We start from the raw sequence: 20,664 nt of genomic DNA on the forward strand, positions 1-20,664 counted from the left end.
TCATCCATGAAGCAGAGATCCTAATAGGTCAGAGGGTTCTCGCAAGGACGCGACCCAAAGGGATCGGGTAAGGCAGGGCAGCAAGGTGACCGGGAGGGGGTGGCTGTTCTCTGGGAAAGTAACACCATTACCATTTGGAGGCCTTTGAATCTTGATCCATGAATTTCATAGAAGCCAACTGTTTTCTCATCCAAACACACAGATCTACAGCTAAGCCCCTTCCCCCATTTCTAAACAATTGATACACCAAAAAGCAAAAACCAGTACCTCATATCCATTCGAGCCAAACTCCTGCTGAGGGAACAATGTCGAGGTTAACGGCTCTGACAGGGTCTGTGCCGGCTGATGCCTACAAGTAAGAGAAAGAATTCACTTGGCTCCCTGTTCCATAGGCCCGAGTTCCGTCCCAAAATTCCAGTCACTAAGCCAAGGTTTCCCAGAGAATATTTTCTTTGTATTTTATTTTGGATTACCTTCCTGTGCATTCCTGGTATAGTTGTACTAGTAATTAGGCTCTTTAATTAAAATGCAGTTATTATCCAGGGCACCTGGGTGACTCAATTGGTTGAGAATCTGACTTTAGCTCAGGTCATGATCTCACAGTTCATGAGTTCAGGCCCCGCGTCGAGCTCTGTGCTGACAGCTCGAAGCCTGGAGCCTATTTCAGTTCTGTGTCTCCTTCTCTCTCTGTCCCGCTCACGCTCTGTCTCTGTCTCTCTCTCTCTCAAAAATAAATGTTGGGGCGCCTGGGTGGCTCAGTCGGTTGGGCGTCCGACTTCGGCTCAGGTCACGATCTCGTGGTCCATGAGTTCGAGCCCCGCATCGGGCTCTGGGCTGATGGCTCAGAGCCTGGAGCCTGCTTCCGATTCTGTGTCTCCCTCTCTCTCTCTGCCCCTCCCCCGTTCATGCTCTGTCTCTCTCTGTCTCAAAAATAAATAAAACGTTAAAAAAAAAATTTTTTTTTTTTTTAAATTAAATAAATAAATGTTAAAAAAAAAAAACAAAACGCGTTTTAGGGGTGCCTGGGTGGCTTAGTCGGTTAAGCGGCCGACTTCGGCTCAGGTCATGATCTCGCAGTTCGTGAGTTTGAGCCCCGCATCAGGCTCTGTGCTGACAGCTCAGAGCCTGGAGCCTGTTTCAGATTCTGTGTCTCCTTCTCTCTCTGACCCTCCTCCATTCATGCTCTGTCTCTCTGTCTCAAAAATAAATAAACATTAAAAAATAATAATAAAAAAAAGCTTTTTAAATGCAGTGATTATCCGTAATTTGGTAAATTAATTTAATGTTATTTTCCCACTGATTCAAGATGTAAAAGCATTCCTTCCTTTTTATATTCCTGCTCAACCTTCAAAGGATCTAATATGCGAGCGAGCATTAAGATGTCTTACAGTGTCTTTGAGAAACTATAAACACTGGAGTAGACGAGAAGCACCAGGAAAAGAATCCTGCTGTCTTTCCTGTAGAAACTGTATTTCAGGATAACTATACAGGAGGAAAACTCTTCCTGGCAGACAGTACACAGCTAGTAATTGCAGAATTGACAGGATTAGAAAACCACCATTTCATAACTGCTGATGAAATAAAGGATTGAAACGGTGACCAGCAGGAGCGACTGTAACCATTGAGTGAGAGAACAGAGGAGGAACAGTGAGAGGTTGTTACAGAGAGGTCAGACTGGAATGAACACAACCCTGTCTCGTCTTCATCACTAAAAATAGGACAACTACGGGTGCCTCGGTGGCTCAGTCGGTTAACGGTCGGACTTCAGCTCAGGTCACGATCTCGCCGTTCCTGAGTTCAAGCCCTATGTCAGGCTCTGTGCTGACGGCACAGAACCTGCTTGGGATTCTCTGTCTCCCTCTCTGTTTCCGCCTCTCCCCCGGCTCTCTTGCTCTCTCTCTTAAAATAAATAAATAAACATTAAACAAATTTTAAGGAGGACAACTAGACATTATGTGCCTCCTACTGTGATGTGACAGGAAGTACAAAGTAGCAGTTAAATTGTACCATTAACCAACAATGGAACCTTGATCTAATCAAGCCTCTAAATCTTGAACAAGCCATGAGCTCATAGAAATTTCTTATCAGATGACCCCATAGGCATTCAATTTGATACATTCTGAATGTGGGAAATTCTCTAAGGACGAATCGCTTAGTTTCTTAAAAACCAACAACAAGGGGCGCCTGGGTGGTTTAGTAGATTGAGCATCCAACTTCAGATCAGGTCATGATCTCGCGGTTCACGGGTTCGAGCCCCACATCAGGCTCTGTGCTGACAGCTCAGAGCCTGGAGCCTGCTTTGCATTCTCTGTCTCCCTCTCTCTCCGCCCCTCCCACACTTGCACTCTGTCTCTGTCTCTTTCAAAAATAAACATTAAAAAAAATTTTTTTAATAAAAACAACAAAATGCAACACACACACCTTGTTTTGATAAAAAATGAAATAAATCAACTGTGAAAAAGTCATGCTTGATTTGACACCCACCTTGAAATCTGTTTCACATAACCACGTATCACCCGGGAGGGTGGGGGGAAACCCCAACCCCAAAACCCTTCATGAACAATGTAGATTTTACTGAGTTTCATGAGCACACAGAGGAGAGCGACACAGGATCCTCCACAGCAAAATTTCCTCCAAACAATCCCCTTCAATCAACTGTATCATGTCCAAATCTCCTTGCCCAGGCAACTAACGCTTCCCTCTCTTTGCCCATTTCTTCCTCAGCTGCCTACCCTCTACAAATCCACTCAACAAAACAAAAGATATGCAGAAGAACCCACAGGAACACAAGCCCCTCTAATGGTGCATCTGGTTATTTCTAGGCACACCCCTTCGATCCTGCCGTGCACAGCGAAGAGGCTGAGACCCAGGTAGCTGAGGCTCCCGCCAAGTCCCCTGTGAGTCAGAGGAAGAGACAGATTTCCTGCTCGCCTACCCTTTCAGCCACCCTGTACCGCTTCACAAGCATAGAGGATGCAAAAGGAAACTGCAGTGTTATGCAAGCAGGAAGATCTCAAGAAAACAGATGCAGGAGTAGATTGGGGAGATCGGCGGGTGAACACCTACAGCATCCGCCAGCAGGCAGTGCTTCTGAACACTTACTTGAACCCCCTTTTAATCTGTTCCACATCCTCGTAAGACACGAATTTTGGCCTTCTGACAACATTCTTTTGGGTCTTGGAAGCTACGTTTGTTTGAATCATCCCTTTAGACAGAAAAAAGAAAACAAACAAGAACCAAGAATTAGTTCTAGAAAACGTTTCTTGTTATTTTTCGTAGGCTAGGAATACAGCAGATCTTCACCACTGAACTGTGACATGTATGAATAAGAGAAAATCCTTTTGGATGGAAGTTTCTCGTGATTAAAAAGCTGTATCCTTCACTGCCCTCTTGTAAGACCCAGAAAACAAAGAGGTGATGAGATGAGCAGTCAGCAATTAATCTAATCTCTAAATTGAAGTCAGACAGTAAAGGGGAGGACATGGGTAGCCAGATAACAGCACATCATCCATATAAGCTACCCTAAACCAGGCATTAATAATTATGGGTTGGAATGTGGTAGCTAGACTTGAAGGATTTTTCTAGATCAAGTGTGAAATGTCATTTTTAATTCATGCATGTTGTAGACCCAGGTCCAAGTTGCAGCCAGAGTGAGCTCTTTAAAAAGCAAATCATCAGGGCGCCTGGGTGGCTCCCTGACACTGGTTAAGCGTCCGCCCTTAGCTCACGTCATGATCTCACAGCTCGTGGGTTTGAGCCCCGCATTGGGCTCTGTGCTGACAGCTCAGAGCCTGGAGCCTGCTTCCGATTGTGCATCTCCCTCTCTCTCTGCCCCTCTTCAGCTTGTGCTCTGTCTCTTTCCTCAAAAATTAACAAATGTTAAAGAAAGTGTTTTTTGTTTTTTGTTTTTTAAGTAAATCATCACCCGGGGCACATCAGTGGTGTGCAACTCCTGATTTCAGCTCAGGTCATGATCTCCCATTTCGTGGGTTCAAGCCCCGCATTGGGTCTCTGCGCTGCTGATGCAAAGACTGCTTGGGATCCTCTCTCTCCCTGTCTCTCTCTGCCCCTCCCACGTTCTCTCTCTCAACACAAACAAATAAACTTGAAAAAAAAAAGTAAATCAACTTACATTGCTAGTGAAAGTATAAAATGGCACAGCCACTTTGGAAGACTGTTGGGCAGTTTCCTACAAACACCTGGTGCCTATGTGACCTAGCGATCCCACTCCTTCATACTCACCCAAGAGAAATGAAAACTTACACTCACACGAAGACTTGCATTTGAATGTTCTTAGTAGCATCATTATAATAACCAAAATGTGAAAATAACCAAACTGCCCATTAACAGATGAATGGGTAAACCAACCAAGGTACAGCCTTACAATGAAATATTACTCAGCACTGAAAAGGGAAGAACCACTGCACGTGCAACCACACAGGTGAATCGAAACAACATTCTGAGTGAAGGGAGTCAGCCACGTGCAGAAAACACCACAAGATTCTACTTCTGTGACGTTCTAGGATGGACAGAACTATAGAGACAGCAAATGGGGGTGGGAAGAGTGACTGCAAAGGAGCATGAGGACACTTTTTGGATCGATGACTGGAAAGCTCTAGATCCTGATCAGGATAGCAGCTGCACGCCATCGGTCAGCACGCATCCAACTGCACGCTTAACACGGATGCACCCCATTGTAGCAATTCTGCTTCAGTAGAGTTGGTGTAAAGTGAAACAAACATAAACGATAAAAAGATCAAATGAGATCATGCCACAGCCCTGCTCCCAACCTTCCCGCCGCCCTTTGAAACCTCCAGCTCATCTGCAATTTTCGGTCTTAGCGCCAGCTCCTCCCTCTCTTGGGGGCCCTCCTTCCCATGGGCACAGGTGCTCCCTTCCTTCCAAAATTTCCTCCTGGGATACAAACAAGATGCTCTCCTAGGACTCCTCCAGTTCTCTGGCTGCTTCTTCACACTGCTTCTTTTTCCCCAGAGCTGGTATCACTTTCAGAAACTGCCTGGTATGTCAGCACCTAGAATGGTGCCTAGCGACATGGGTGGCGTTCCAATACTAGATTCATGAATGACAACATCAGAAACAGGAAAAAAAAGACCCTGGAATACCGCAAATGGCTCCGAACTAGTTTCTATGAACCAAGTGAACGAGAACTGCTGGTCACCTTTCTCCAGATTCGGGAACCAGGTCCATTATTGGTTCTTCTCTGTCCAACACCCATTTAAATTGCCAAAACAATAGAATAGTACCCAAAGAATAAAATTTTTTTTGATTTAAGTCATTCTTAATTTCACCATCCAACGGAAGAGATTTCTATTCCTTCCTATTGCCCTCTGGTTTTGGTCATGTGTGCACACTGTTGCACTTACCATGCATATTAATTCTTTTAAAAAAACTTTTGATTTGAGGGGCACCTGGGTGGCTCAGTCGGTTGAGCATCCAACTCTTGTCTTTTTTTTTTAATTTCTTTTAACGTTTATTCATGTTTGAGAGACAGAGACAGAGCGTGAGTAGGGGAGGGGCAGAGAGAGAGAGGGAGACACAGAATTGGAAGCAGGCTCCAGGCTCTGAGCTGTCAGCACAGAGCCTGACACGGGGCTCAATCTCACGAACTGCAAGATCATGAACTGAGCTGAAATTGGACGCTCAACCTACTAAGCCACCCAGGAGCCCCAAGCGTCCAACTCTTGATTTTGGCTCAAATCATGATCCCAGGGTCATGGGATCGAGCCCCGCCTCGGGCTCTATGCTGCACATGGAGCCTGCTTAAGATTTTCTCTGTCTCTTTCTCTCTCTCTCTCTCTCTCTGTCTCTCCCCCTCTCTGTCCCTTCCCCCCACAGCCCCTGCTCCCAGGCTCTCTCTCTCAGAAAAAAAAAAAAAAAAGTACAAAATATAAAGAGGCCTCTGATGGAGTATCTTTGGAGCCTGGATCAGAATCCCTGCTTGGAATTCTGTCTCTCTCTTTCCCCCCCTTTCTCCTATACCTCTCCCTAACTCCTGTTTTCTCTCTCTCAAATAAAATTTAAAAATTTTTTTAAATGTTTATTTACTTTTGAGAGACAGAGATAGAGCACGACCAGAGGAGGGGAAGAGAGAGGGAGATACAGAATCTGAAGTAGAATCCAGGCTCTGAGCTGTCAGCATAGAGCCCAATGCGGGGCTCGAACAGACCGCGAGATCATGACCTGAGCTGAAGTCGGATGCTTAATCGACTGAGCAACCCAGGTGCCCCTCAAATAAAATTTTTAAAAAATTAAAAACAAAACAAAACAAAAAAACCTTGATTTGAAATACAACATCTAGAGGCACCTGGATGGCTCAGTCAGTCAAGCAACTGACTCTTGATTTTGGCTCAGGTCATGATCTGATGGTTTGAGTTCGAGCCCCATGTCAGCACAGACCCTACTTGGGACTGTCTGTCTCCCTCTATCGCTGCCCCTCCCCCACTCACACAATAGCGCTCTCTCTCTCTTTCTCTCTCTCTCTCAAAAATAAATAAACATTTGAAATACAACATCTAAAGAGGAAAAGTACAAACATAAACTTGGGAGGTTGCCTTTTTCACTTAACAATATCAAATTTTGACTTTACTGCATGGTTTTCGTAATCATAATTTTAACCAATACTCCAATGAAATTCAATACCCTGTTTTAATCACTATCCGACCACCCTACAGGCTGTTCCTCTACTATAGCATATCAAATAGGCTTTAATAAACATCATCATGTTCATAGCCTTTTTTTTTCCCCTTCTGGTGAATTATTTCCTTAAAAAGATTCCTGAGACCATGAAAAGGCAATCATATTTTAATATCTCTTGATATGTATAACCAGATTGCTTTCCAAAATACAGTAGCTGGTATAATGGTTTTTGGAGGCTTAATACACAACAATTGGTACAGGGCCCAAATGCGAGGTACCACCTGGAATGTCAAGGACGCGAGAAAGTCTTCTTTACCTCTTTCAAAGCACCTGTAGGGCTGATCCTGAAAGGGCAACTACCCAACCGTATACAGGGAGCGTCCCAGGGGTGCAGCTGAAAGGACAGTACATTTAGAGGGAGGGCAGTTCCTGCCCTGATTTCTTACTAAACACAACAGATTGGTAGAAACTAAACTGAAAGCCTTCCCATGGCGGCTCAAACAAACATGGCAGAAGGCAAAGTCTCTAGAAAAAGGGATGGATAGGGGCACCTGGGTGGCTCAGTCGGTTAAGAACCCGACTTCAGCTCAGGTCATGATCTCAGGTTCATGGGTTCGAGCCTTGAGTCGGGCTGTGTGCTGACAGCTCAGAGCCTGGAGCCTGCTTCAGATGCCGTGTCACCCTCTCTCTTTGCCCCTCCCCCACTCACACTGTCTCTGTCTCTCAAAAATGAATAAACGTTAAGAAAAATGTAAAAAAAAAGAAAAGATAAGAAAAAGGAAAAGTGATGGATAAAGCCACTAACCTAGACGATGAAGCCCAGAAGGAACAGGGAGGTTTTACAATTCTGAAGGCACCAATGGGTCCAAAGTCTCTACTGTAGTCATCAGCACCTGAACTTTTGCCTCGGCCTGGGAAACAGCCCGTCCATTTAGTCCAATGCCCGCATTTTACAGATGAGGGAGCTGTGGCCCAGACAGGCCAGGTGCTGTTCCCAGGGTTACATAGAGAGCCAAGGCTCTCCAGCACAGGTCTCCACTGGCTTCCACACCACCATCCCGCGTGCCTTGCTAAAAAGGAACCCTGATGCTGTGTTCAGCGTGTATATACACTCTGCTCCCATTCCCACGTGCACACCGTGTGCCAGATTCCAACAGTAGGGGTCACTGCCAAACGCAGAGTCTTACCCATAAAACTCAGCTCGTAGCTCTGTGAACCCGCCTGAAATGGCACAATTCCCCTCGGAGAGCACAGAAAGAAAGACTCCAGGTACGAAGAGTCGACGTTTGCAGCTTGCTGTTTGTCGACCTGATTGAAAAAAAAAAAGGTAAAGACACTCGAGGGTAGGCTTTTAAGAAACCTCTGCCATTGTATCTTACACAATTGTATTTTAGCCACGGGACTTAAACAAGAATGCAGCTTGCCTCCCAAACCAGGCTGTAAAGTTGCCAGGCTGGGGCCACGTCTCAAGGCCTACGTGAAGGGTCTAGACATCAGAATGGATGGGTAAAGGGAAGCGTGTGGATTCTAGTGAGGAGACAAGCTAGGCCACCATTCCACTGTCCCCACCCAACGCAGGGCTGGCAGACCAGGGCAGACTGCACGTAAGCCCGAATAGGAGGGGTTCCCAATATTTAATGGCAAGGAGACACTTGTTCATCATGATCTAAACTGGAGGAGTTAATGACAGCAAGTTCCTGCTGGCAGCCTATGATGGGGAGGGGCTACTGGTCCCTTTAATGACACTCTGGATTCTGAGGCTTTCAGCTACACATACCCCTACTCCTTCCCCAGTGAAGATGCCTGCCGGATATAAGGCGAGGGGGCCACAATGAAAGCCTTCAAGGAAAATGTCTTGAACTAGGTCTCTTTAGCCTGGAGAGGAGTATGGTAAGGGCAGGAAAGCTGGGTCCCAACACCTGTACATGGTGTAAAGCTGGAATAAACTAGAATGTGGTTCAGGAGGTAGCACCAGGACAAACGGGTGGAAGCGACAAGGAGGCTAAGGAGGCTAACTTTAGAAGAACTTTCTCAACCGCATTATCCAACAATCTTTTTTAATTTTTTTAAAATGTTTTTTATTTATCCTTGAGAGAGAGAGACAGAGAGAGACAGAGCATAAGCAAGGGAGGGGCAGAGAGAGAGAGGGACACAGAATCCGAAGCAGGCTCCGAGTTGTCAACATAGAGCCCGACGCGGGGCTCGAACTCACAAGCCGTGAGATCATGACCTGAGCCGGAGTCTGACGCTCAACCGACTGAGCCACCCAGGTGCCCCACAGCATCCAACAATTAACCCCGTGAAGATGTTTGTTGCAACAGCTGCTGGGACATGATCTGTCAGGATCATTGTAAAAGAGACTACCATCCTTGGTGGGCAGTAGGAAATGAGGTATCCAAGATTAGGTAGATGACGGCCCGGGTAATTCACATGCCTTCCTACGACCCCAAAGAGCAGTGACTTGGGCAAACGCCTGTGAACACAGGGAGCAGCAAGGTAGGTCTGTCACCTCTGGGGACACTGGTTTGCCAATGCGAATCTCTGTCCTCATCTCCCATTCTGACAGCTGAAGTCCTATATCTCTGCAGGACCCCATTCTAGGCTGGAAGGAATTTACTCTAGGCCAGGGCCTTTCAAACTCTAATTTGTATGTGAATCACCCAGGAATTGTTTTAAAATGCAGAATAAAGGGGCGCCTGGGTGGCTCAGTCAGTTGAGCGTCCAACTTCAGCTCAGGTCACGATCTCGTGGTATATGGGTTCGAACCCTGCGTCGGGCTCTGTGCTGACCGCTCAGAGCCTGGAGCCTGTTTCAGATTCTGTGTCTCCCTCTCTCTCTGACCCTCCCCCGTTCATGCTCTGTCTCTCTCTGTCTCAAAATAAATAAACGTTAAAAAAAAAAAAATTTTTTTAATAAAAATAAAAAAAATAAAATGCAGAATAAAATTCTGGGAACTGGGTTTTAATTCTGCATTTCAAAGAGCTCCCATGGTGCCAATGTTGTTGGTCTGTGGACCTGATTTTAACGAGCAAGACCCTCACGTCTAGATCAGCATTGTCCACTGGAACGTTCTGGAACATTTCACTGGACATGTTCTCTGTGTTTTCCCCTGTGATAGCTGCTAGCTACAAGTGGTCGTAGAGCACTTAAATGTGACTATTGTTACCGTGGAATTGAATTATTCGTTTTGTTCAAATTCAATTAACTGAAGTTTAAAATTAAACAGCCACAAGGGGCTAGTGGCTGTCCTACTGGACACACCGAGGCAATTTCAGTGTCTGAGCATTTGGACAGCCTCTCAAGCTTCACACTTGGTTCTCCTTCGGGCCCTTCCCTCACACTGTACTCCAGTTCTGATTAAGTGAATGAATGAATGAATGCATGGTAGGGTCTTCGATTATTTTTTTTTCTCCCAAAAGACTTGAATGTGTATCTCATGTTCAGTAGCCAGGTCTTGGCTTTTGTCCTGTGCCTACATTACTGCCTTGATCTAGAGCTAAGGCGTGTCTTTGCCTCGGGTGGTTCTCTCGGGCCATAGGCTCCCTGCCCCTCTACACCAGCTGTCACAGGTACACCAGCTGGTAAACATCTCCTTGGGTCCGGATCCGCCTGATGCAAACCCCGTGACAACCAGGCCCCGCCCTCCAGCTGTCACTCTGTCCTGCACCATTGCTGCCCAGCTGCCCGTCCATTCAATCATCATCCTGCCCAACATCACTTCCTCTCCCTGTCTACCATCTATGTAGGGCCAGGTCTTGGTTAAGCACTTGAACTTCCTTAAAAGGATATCAAGTCTACATTCCGGAGAGTTCACAGTCAAAGCATATGCACCTGCCCTGCGTTGACAAAAGCTGCTGTTGTCTCCCTTTCTACTAGGGGGGCTCCTAACCCAGAAATCGCAGTTGCCCCAACTCATATTAAAAATTCAATTGCAGGAGGGGCACCTGGGTGGCTCCGTCTGTGAAGTGTCTGACTCCTGATTTTGGACAAGGTGGTGATCTCACGGTTGGTGGATTCCAGCCCCCCGTCGGGTTCTGCGCTGACAGCATGGAGCCTGCTTGGGATCCTCTCTCTCTCCCTCTCTCTCTACCCCTCCCCCTCACTCTCTCTCTCAAATAAATAAGCTTTAAAAAAAGAAAATAATTAATAGCTGTTGCTGTTGATGAATGCAATCCCGGAGTATATGTTTGCTACAAAATACACCAATACAGTGGTGTATAACGTGAAAACGCACTAGTTCAACTACACCCATGTGCCATGGGTAACCATGTAGGTGTCAGACATTTTATTAATATTTTTTCCTGAAGTGGCCGAGTTTAAACAAGAGCCTCCACAAGGAGGAACGGTACTCACCTTCTCCCCATATTGAACCCATCTGTCGGATTTGCTCCTCCAGTACCAAATCCATTTTGTGGCAAAGACAAAATTGGTCAGCACTGTGACAGATGAAGGTGTGGAGATACGCCGGATAGGATTACAATTACAAACCATCATCTGGAAGTTGATGTTTTTATTTCCGATAGAAAAGCTGAAGGGGAAGAGTTTAAAGTTAACAAAATACCACCCCGATGTTTATAGCAGCATTACCAACAACAGCCAAACTACGGAAAGAGCCCGGGTGTCCATCAACTGATGAGTGGATACGGATATAGTATATCTATGCATATATATATATAAATACACAATGGAATATTACTCAGCCATCAAGACGAATGAAATCTCACCATTTGCAACGACATGGATAGTGCCAGAGTGTATTATGCTAAGCAAAATAAGCCAATCAGAGAAAGACAAACACTATATGATTTTACTTATATGTGAAATTTAAGAAACAAAACAGACGACCACATGGTCACCTGTGGTCATCAGGGGGTAAAAAAGAGAGGGGAAACAAACCATCAGGGACTCCTAATGACAGAGAACAAACTTGAAGGTTGATGGAGGAAGGTGGGTGGGGGATGGGCTAGATGGGGAATGGGGACGAAGGAGGGCACTTGTTATGATGAGCACGGGGTGTTGTATGTAAGTGACAAATCACTCAGTTCTACTCCTGAAACAAATATTGCACTGTATGTTAACTAACTAGAATTTAAACACAAATCTGAAAGGAAGAAAATTAAAAATAAATATAAAACTGTGCCCACAAAACTACTGATTGGCTTAATATTAGCAACTCATGGTAGGTCAGTTTTTTCAAGTAATACTATTTTTTTTCTAAATTTTTTTTTTTAACGTTTTTTTTATTTTTGAGACAGAGAGAGAGACAGAGCATGAACCGGGGAGGGTCAGAGAGAGGGAGACACAGAATCCGAAGCAGGCTCCAGGCTCTGAGCTGTCAGCACAGAGCCCGACGCAGGGCTCGAACTCACGGACCGTGAGATCATGACCTGAGCCGAAGTCGGATGCTTAACCGACCGAGCCACCCAGGCACCCCTCAAGTAATACTATTTAAATAGTTACATAATGTGGTCCAAGACCTTTTCAGGAAGCCAGGAAAGTCAAAGTTATTTTCATAATAATACTAAGACATTATTTGCCTTTTTTACTTTCATATTCTCACAGGTGCACAGTGGAGTTTTCCCAGAGGCTACACGATGTGTGATTCTACAGCAAATTAAAGAGATTTGCAAAAATATAAAACAATGGCATTTTCTAGATGAATTTTTTTGCTTTGTTTTGGAAAACACCTACTATTTATACATAAATAGCTACTACATATGATAATATATACTTATATAAACATAGTTATATAAAAATATGGTATTTATGTTACCATGTAATGAGTTTGTATTATTTTTCAATGAATCCATAAAAATTGAATTTTTCTCCGTTTTGATTTTTAATATGGTAAATACCGACAGGTACAATTCACATAAAGAGAGGTTCTGTGGGAATCTCAATATAGTTTAAGACTGTAGAGGGGACCCGAGACCAACAAGTGTGAAAATTACTGCTCTAAGAAACACCTCCTACATCAGTGGTTCCCAATGAGGAATGGAGACATTTAGCAATATTGAAAGACTTTTTTGGGGGGCGCCTGGGTGGCGCGGTCGGTTAAGCGTCCGACTTCAGCCAGGTCACGATCTCGCGGTCCGTGAGTTCGAGCCCCGCGTCAGGCTCTGGGCTGATGGCTCGGAGCCTGGAGCCTGTTTCCGATTCTGTGTCTCCCTCTCTCTCTGCCCCTCCCCCGTTCATGCTCTGTCTCTCTCTGTCCCAAAAATAAATAAAAAACGTTGAAAAAAAAAAATTAAAAAAAAAGAAAGACTTTTTTGGTTATAACAATAAAAATCTAGTGGATAAAGGCCAGGAATGCTGCTAAACAGCCCCCCAAAAGTAAACAATTATCTAGCCCCAAAAGTCAAGAGTGCTAAGGTTGAGAAAGCCAGAGGCAGATTTTCCTAGGGGGGAAAAACACAGCTAGAAACAAGTAAGTAGCTGATGCTACCCTCTAGTGGCAAAATGCAGCAACACAGAATCTCCACCAAAAATTCACTATACAGATGACATGTTTGCAATTTCCCCCCAGAGAATTCCCTTATAGGGGCGCCTGGGTGGCTCAGTCGGTTGAGCATCCGACTTCAGCTCAGGTCATGATCTCGTGGTCTGTGAGTTCGAGCCCCGCGTCGGGCTCTGTGCTGACAGCTCAAAGCCTAGAGCCTGTTTCAGATTCTGTGTCTCCTTCTCTGTCTCTGCCCCTCCCCTGCTCACGCTCTGTCTCTCTCTCTCTCTCTCTGTCAAAAATAAATAAACATAAAAAAAAAAAAAGAATTCCCTTATAACAGGAAGGACAAAGAGGAGGAGGAAGAGTTGTTAACAGAATCATAAACACAGAAAACAAATTGGTGGTTGCAGAGGGGAGGGAGTTGGGGGATAAAGGGAAGTAAGGGATACAAACTTTCAGTTATAAAGTAAATCACAGGGATGAAAAATACAGCATAGGGAGTAGGGAAGAAAAAAAGAATTTCCTTTAGAAAGCTAGGAGGCACTTTATAAATACGGTCATGTATGGTATCACCCAATTCACCCCTGGCAAAAACAGGTAAGTTATCCTCTTAGATACCTCCAGGATTGAGAAACTAGCAAACACAAAGGAAGGTATAAAATGCTAAAGCAGACAACAAAATGTGCCCTAGAACTGTATGAAATTACTCAAATCGCGTTCTACAACTATGACATTGAGCCAAAGGCTAATTTTGAGCTACAATCACTGTACTTTCCATAGTCCTATCATGAGCTGACAGTAATACAAGCTGAACTCTGTGTTGTGTTTTTCTGCAGGACATACTGATAATAACTGTGTCACTGTTTAAATCATATAAATTTGTTGGGACACCTGGGTGGTTCGGTCAGTTAAGCATCTGACTTCGGCTCAGGTCATGATCTCCTGGTTTGTGAGTTAGAGCCCCGTGTCAGCAGGCTCTGCGCGGACAGCTCGGAGCCTGGAGTCTCCTTCAAATTCTGGGTCTCCCTCTCTCTCTGTCCTTCCCCCCAACCCCCCCCCCCCCCCCCCGCCCCGGGTTTCACTCTGTCTCTCTCTCTCTCTCAAAAATAAATAAAAACATTAAAAAAAAATTAAATCACACGAGTTTGCAAATAGTCCCAGAATCCCTAGTATTAATTAGCCAGGCTCTTCGTGACCTTAAATCTACCCAGCTCGTGTTTTTCTTCATGAACTCGGCAGGCATTTGCCATTTTAATTTCAAGAGTTATCTCAAACTTGAAGGGGATTCTGAAGGAAAATGGTTTTTCCTTCTCACCGTAAGCCTAGCACTATGCTTCCCTTTGATGGCACTGTGGACCTCAGAGGCCACAGTCTGGCCACCAACTTACCTGCGGATCTGGGGGTCACAATAGGCCTTCTCAATGTTCTCCATGGGCTGGAGGTCCATCCAGGTGTTTGCAAGTAATATCTGCCACCGGTAAGGCAGGTGGAAGTGAACTTTGTTGCAGCTTGCTACAAAGACAGAGAGAGGGGGTCTGAGGATCTGGTGAGTGGGCGTTCTAACAATTCAACCAAGTTCATTGCTGACGTTCCCCATTGAGGGCTGCCTTTCCCACCCTGCCAGGCTTGCATGCTAACACATTTCCAGGCTACGCCTTTGCCCATTCCGGTTCCGGCCCACACTGCCCCATATCCGTTTGTTCAAGTTCCCTTATTACCAATAGAGACTCATCAAAAAACAAAACTTCCGGGGTGCCTGGGTGGCTCAGTCGGTTAAGTGTCCGTCTTCAACTCAGATCATGATCTCATGGTTCATGGACTTGAACCCCCCATCAGGCTCTGTGCTGACAGCTCAGAGCTTGGAGCCTGCTTCGGATTCTGTGTCTCCCTCTCTCTCTGCCCCTCCCCCGATCGCACTGTCTGTCTGTCTCTCTCTCTCAAAAACAAATGTTAAAAAGAAAGAAAAGAAAAAAGATAAGGAAAGGAAAGGAAAGGAAAGGAAAGGAAAGGAAAGGAAAGGAAAGGAAAGGAAAGGAAAGGAAAGGAAAGGAAAGGAAAATTCCCCTCTCCCCAAAGAGCACTTTATCCAAATGGAAATCTGAGGTCATTGTAAGTTTATTGTTACCCTCTCTGCACACCCAAGGGGTATGTGGAAACAAATCACTCTCTAGCATCAGCAACTGTATTTCCTTGAAGCCCCGGCCTAAGATTCAGCTCTTCCAGAAAAATTCCCTCACTCAACTCTATTCTTTTAAATTTTTTTTAATGCTTATTTATTTTTGAAAGAGATAACTGGACAGAGCGCGAGCAGGGGAGGGGCAAAGACGGAGACACAGAATCCAAAGCAGACTCCAGGCTCTGAACTGTTAGCACAGAGCCCGATGGGGGCTCGAACCCACCAACCACAAGATCATGATCTGAGCTGAAGTCGGATGCTAAACTGACTGAGCCATGCAGGCGCCCCGTGCAATTCTATTCTCATCTGATTTGTATTTTATATTCCCTTAGCCAGTACCCAGTATCCAGTTGGTACTTACATGATTTATGTACTTATTTAATGACCCTTCCTCATTTGTGGATGTTTGGATGCCCACCTTAATTACAAACTCACTGAAGAAAAGCGTGCATCGTTGTTTAGCTGACGCCCCCTTTGCGTGACTGGCATAGGGGTGCACACTCAACACACCGCTACAAAATGAATGTTTACTGAATGATAAATTAACATCATAAGGGGGCACCTGGGTGGCTCAGTCGGTTGAGCGATTGACTTCAGCTCAGGTCATGATCTCACACTCCGTGAGTTCAAGCCCCGCGTCGGGCTCTGTGCTGACAGCTCAGAGCCTGGAGCCTGCTTCAGATTCTGTGTTTCCCTTTCTCTCTGCCCCTCCCCTGCTCATGCTCTGTCTCTCTCTGTCTCAAAAATAAATGAAAACATTAAAAAAATTTTTTTTAATTAACGTCATAAGCCCATTAATACAGGAATACAAAAAACAGTTCTGTCCTTCAGTTTTCAGTATGTCATGTTTACATCATTTTGAAAGGCTCAAAAGATGTGTGATTACTTTGAAACCAAAAGAGGCAGATTTCGACATCCCAGGAAAACCCAGAGTGGCAATGACTATGGTCTGGCTGATTGAAAAGTATATAACTATTCATCAAGTCCGAAACTCACACTCCTTAGAATGGCTACTCTAAAACCAAACCAACTCAAAACAAAAAGCAAGTGTTGGCGAGGACACGAGGAACTCAAACCCTCGCACACTGCTAGTAAAAATGTAAAATCGTGCAGCTGCTGTGGAAAATGGTGTGGCAGTTTCTCTAAACATCAAACACAGAATTGCCAAAACAATTTTTTTAATGTCTATTTATTTTTGAGAGAGAGAGAAAGAGACGGAGTATGAGCAGGGGAGGGGCAGAGAGAGAGGGAGACACAGAATCTGAAGCAGGCTCCAGGCTCTGAGCTATAAGCACGGAGCCCGATGCGGGGCTCGATCTCATGAACCTTGAGATCATGACCTGAGCCGGAGTCAGATGCTCAACCGACTTAGTCACCCAGGCGCCCTGACAAAACAAGTTTTTAAAGAAACACAGAATTACCATAATATCCAGTGATTCCACTCCTGGGTGTATACCCCCCCAAAAAAAGCGAAAGGGAGCGAAAGTGCCAGGGACTGGAGGGACTGGAGGCAGCAGGGGAATGAAGCGTTGCTGTTCAGACGGTATTAAAGGTTTACTTTTGCAAGAGGAACAAGAGTCCTGGATTTTGGTGGCATAACAATGTGACTCTAACACTCCTGAACTGCACACTTAAACATGATTAGGATGGGGCACCTGGGAGGTCCAGTGAGTTAAACGTGACTCTTGATCTCGGCTCAGGTCATGATTTCATGGTTCGCGAGATCGAGCCCCACGTTGGGCTCTGCGATGACAGCTAAGCACCTGCTTGGGATTCCCTCTCTCTCTCTCTCTGTCTCTCTCTCTCTCTCTCAAAATAAATAAATAAACTTAAAAAAAATGATTCGGATAGCAAAATCTGTGTTATGTGTATTTTACCACAATTAATTAAAAATGAAGAAAAAAATTAAAAACTTGATTTTGAGAACACAGGGCAGCATCTTCCTTTTCCGACACAGGTCAGTGAGTCTAAGACCACTCAGGGGGTCAAGCAGAGGAGATCCAGTGTGATGCACACATCTGGGGCTGAGCCATGAAAAGGAGAAAGTGGTAGGACGCTGAGAGGACAGCCAATTGTCCCAGGCACTGTTCCATGGGAAGCCTGGTGGGAGGGCACAGTGACCAGGTATGGCTCCTTGGCTGGAGGGCACACAGTCTGTGGCATGCAGACTCAGGCCATGTGTGAGGATCAAATGTGACGAGCCCACGGCCCAGAAGAGAGGCAACGCCTCAATGGCAGGACCTGAGCTGTGAAAATGTGTCGGCCGGGAGACCTTTATTTCTGGAGATTTGTTTTTTGTTTGTTTGCTTTTAGTAGATGACAACATGGGTCTCACTAACTAGAATATTTTACCTAAAGCCAAATTACAAAAGGAAAAAGTCTACCATGCAGGGGTGGAGAACCCAGGCTGGCTGGGCAGTTTAGGGTCAAAACCCAACTTGGCTAGTTACGTATGTGAGGTCTTAACCTCTATGTGCCTCTAGTTGCCACATCTGTAAAATGGGTTAACAACAGAACCTACTATTAGGGCTGACGTGAAGTTCAAAGATGATGGACCATCATCAGGTATATGTTGACCATGCACCTAACATACACTAAAAGCTCAATAAATGTTGGCCGTATTACTACTAATAAAGCTTCTGCTTCTAGAAAGTCTTTAAGTAACTCACCAAGGTGACAACCTTTACACAGATGGTCAAGACAAATTTCCTGTGGGCTACAGTCATCCATCCTGGAAGAGCTGGTATTCTCAACGTCAGATGCAGAATCTATAAAACAAAAGAGAATGCACGTATGCCGATCTCAGTGTTTAAACCCAAAATCAAGACACCTGACCTCACAATGGGAAAGAGTATCTGTAACTGGGACCATGTTCGAGAAAATTCTAGATTCACGTGTTGCTCGTGAGAGCCTAGACAGCCCCTCCGTAAAAGCCAACATGAACATTTGGGTCATGTGAGAGTGATGCTTAAAAATAACCAAAAATAAACCAGGGCCAACCTAGTCCTGTTCTCAGTAAATGAGGCGGCTTATTCCACACGATACAACTGGTTGGTCCTTCAACCTTCATGTCAGTCTCCTCAGCAGTAACACCCCTTCACCTAACCTTCCGACTCTACGTCCCTTAGTATCTACTGGGGAACATCCAAAGAGAAGCCACCGGCCTGCTGCAGACACAAGTCATGGGGCCCCCTTTGTCCTTCAGTGACTTACACAGATCACAGCTTGGACCTACAAGGTCACCGGCAGGGCCAGCAGAGATCTGGGCAGGGTTCGGACCATGGGTTGCATAGGCTGCAGCTCTGTTGCTTGAGAAGGATGTAGAAGGTGGCACCTTGGGCAGAGTGCTGACTTGTGTGGGGGCAGGGGTCTCCTGAGGAGTTGGCAGGCCTTGGGCTCCCAGACCCGGACTTCCGAAGTACAGCACGTTTTTATCCCCTCTGCAGGTCAATGTGAAGCCAAAACCAGAAGCACCAGTCTTATTTACATCAGTGGTTTCGTCCACAACTTGGCTAGAGCCATTTGCTGTGCTGTGGATGGATTTACCAGGCCAAACTGTCTTCTCACTGTGGTTACTGTTCACAGAGGCCGCTGCTGGATCGGCGCCATCTGTAATTTTGCCAGTGGTCTGGAGACCACCGTGAGTAGTTCCAGTGTCCTGATTCCTAGGTAACGATTTTTCTCTCTGTCCGCTGGTTGTGGTTTTGTAATTTAGAGAACTTGTGGAAGCTCCATCTGGGGCCGCGCCATCAACATTATTACTGAAAAGCGAGAAATACTGGACATTCTGATTCCCGCTTCTGCCCTCGGCATTCGTGCCATCTGTGGAAAGCATCCCCGCGCTCTTTCTGGTGGTTGTGGTTTCAGGTGTCTGTGGAGAAGCCAGAGGGGAGCCAGGGGCAGCCCGACTCTGGGCAAACAAACTCCCTCTCCCGGTGCCTTTGTCATTCAGCCAGGACGCAGGGCCCCTCCGGTTGGAAGCTGGCATTGGGTCAGAAGGGAGGGAAGTGCTGCCTTGATTCCCGAAAAAGAGATCCTCTGGACCGCCATTCTCTGAAAACCGCTGGCTTCTTTCCATTTGACCTGATCCTCCAAGATTATCAACCTTAGGCGAGACCGGGGAAGGCTGAGGGCAATCTTGACTTCCCAAATGCATGAACTTGTGGGCCAGCTCCCCTACGGGCATGTCATCCAGGGGAGGCCTGTGGCCGATTTGATCTGAACTGGGGGTGCTGGACTTCTGAGTAGAAGCGGAAGCAGGTGGGAGAAATTCTGGACCGCCCTGAAACGATCGTTCTCTGCTCTTGCTTCTCCCTCTGTATGCCACATCTCTACGATGGGAGCAAGGAGCTAGGAAAAGAAAAACACAAGGAAAATTAGCATTAACAGGATTAGGCTCTTGCTACGGTTCTTCCTCAGCTTTTCCGAGTTTGCTACCCAAGCTCTATTAAATTACTTGTCCCAATCTGGTGTGTAAAAATCTGGAGAAGCTTGTCAAGAGGACGAAGGAATCTGCTCTTGTGCTAGTAAGAAATACCACCCCATGGTCTCAGATAAGAGTCAGAGTGAACCTGGCTCTTCTCGACTTCTCTCTTGAGACTCAGATATGAGCCCTAAGCCCCCACACTCATAGGTGGGGCTGTCCACTATGCTCTGGTTCAAGCCAACAGTCAACCGCTATGGCGGACGGAGAGACCAACTAGTTCAAGTCAGGGAGGATTTTTCAACGCATTTAGATTTTGCCCATATTGTGATGAAGGTTCCCCAACAAATTAAGGATTCACAAAATTTTCCAGAGCTTTTGCCCGCTTGGGATTCTCTCTCTCCCTCTCCCTCTCAAAATAAATAAATAAAAACTTAAAAAAAAGAAACATTTAAAGAAAATAACTGGTGTGTGAGCTGTGTCCCTCGGGAAGGCGTGCATGTGTGATAGGTGTCGTATGGAGTATGTGTGTATGATGTGATCGTACGTGTGCTTGTGTGTGGTATGCACGTATGTGCATGGTGTGTTGTGTGTGCATGAGTGTGATATATGAGCTACTGTGGGGGGAGGAAGGGGAGGAAGAGGTCCTTTTCTTCAAATTTCAGAGGGCAGCAGGAATAGTAAAAGCAAACAGCCTTCTCCTGCCAACAAAATAGTTAATTAAGTAAATTAACCAGGGCGGATAATAAAGATCTCTCTCGCACACACTGAATTTATACTGGGAAACTACACCAGGAAACATCCTTCCAAGCGTTCCCCTGTTCAGAGAGCGCTGTGATGTGGGAGAAAAAACACCAGATGTGGGGCCAGAACACCTAACCTCTGCGCCCCTGTCTGGCAGCGTGAGGCCTTGAACGCATCACTTTTATTTACTCATAGTAAAAACGATTTAAGACTGCTTGCAAT

At 45.6% G+C, this 20,664-nt stretch overlaps 1 protein-coding gene across 2 annotated transcripts in view; it reads right to left on the reverse strand.

The window, feature by feature from the left end:
* Nucleotides 1-20,664, reverse strand: part of ZC3HAV1 (zinc finger CCCH-type containing, antiviral 1) — a 61,848-nt gene that overhangs the window by 16,329 nt on the left and 24,855 nt on the right. For both annotated transcript variants that reach the window (XM_019452902.2, XM_053896673.1), the window contains exons 4-10: nt 18,489-19,625; nt 17,945-18,043; nt 14,488-14,611; nt 11,011-11,185; nt 7,845-7,965; nt 3,103-3,205; nt 268-349 (exon numbers count right to left, since the gene is read on the reverse strand). In XM_019452902.2, coding sequence (XP_019308447.2) covers nt 268-349; nt 3,103-3,205; nt 7,845-7,965; nt 11,011-11,185; nt 14,488-14,611; nt 17,945-18,043; nt 18,489-19,625 — 1,841 coding nt within the window. The remainder of the gene's footprint in view (nt 1-267; nt 350-3,102; nt 3,206-7,844; nt 7,966-11,010; nt 11,186-14,487; nt 14,612-17,944; nt 18,044-18,488; nt 19,626-20,664) is intronic.

Source organism: Panthera pardus, unplaced genomic scaffold (genome assembly GCF_024362965.1).
Source record: "Panthera pardus isolate Hobbes unplaced genomic scaffold, ASM2436296v1 HiC_scaffold_8, whole genome shotgun sequence".
NCBI lineage: Eukaryota > Metazoa > Chordata > Mammalia > Carnivora > Felidae > Panthera > Panthera pardus.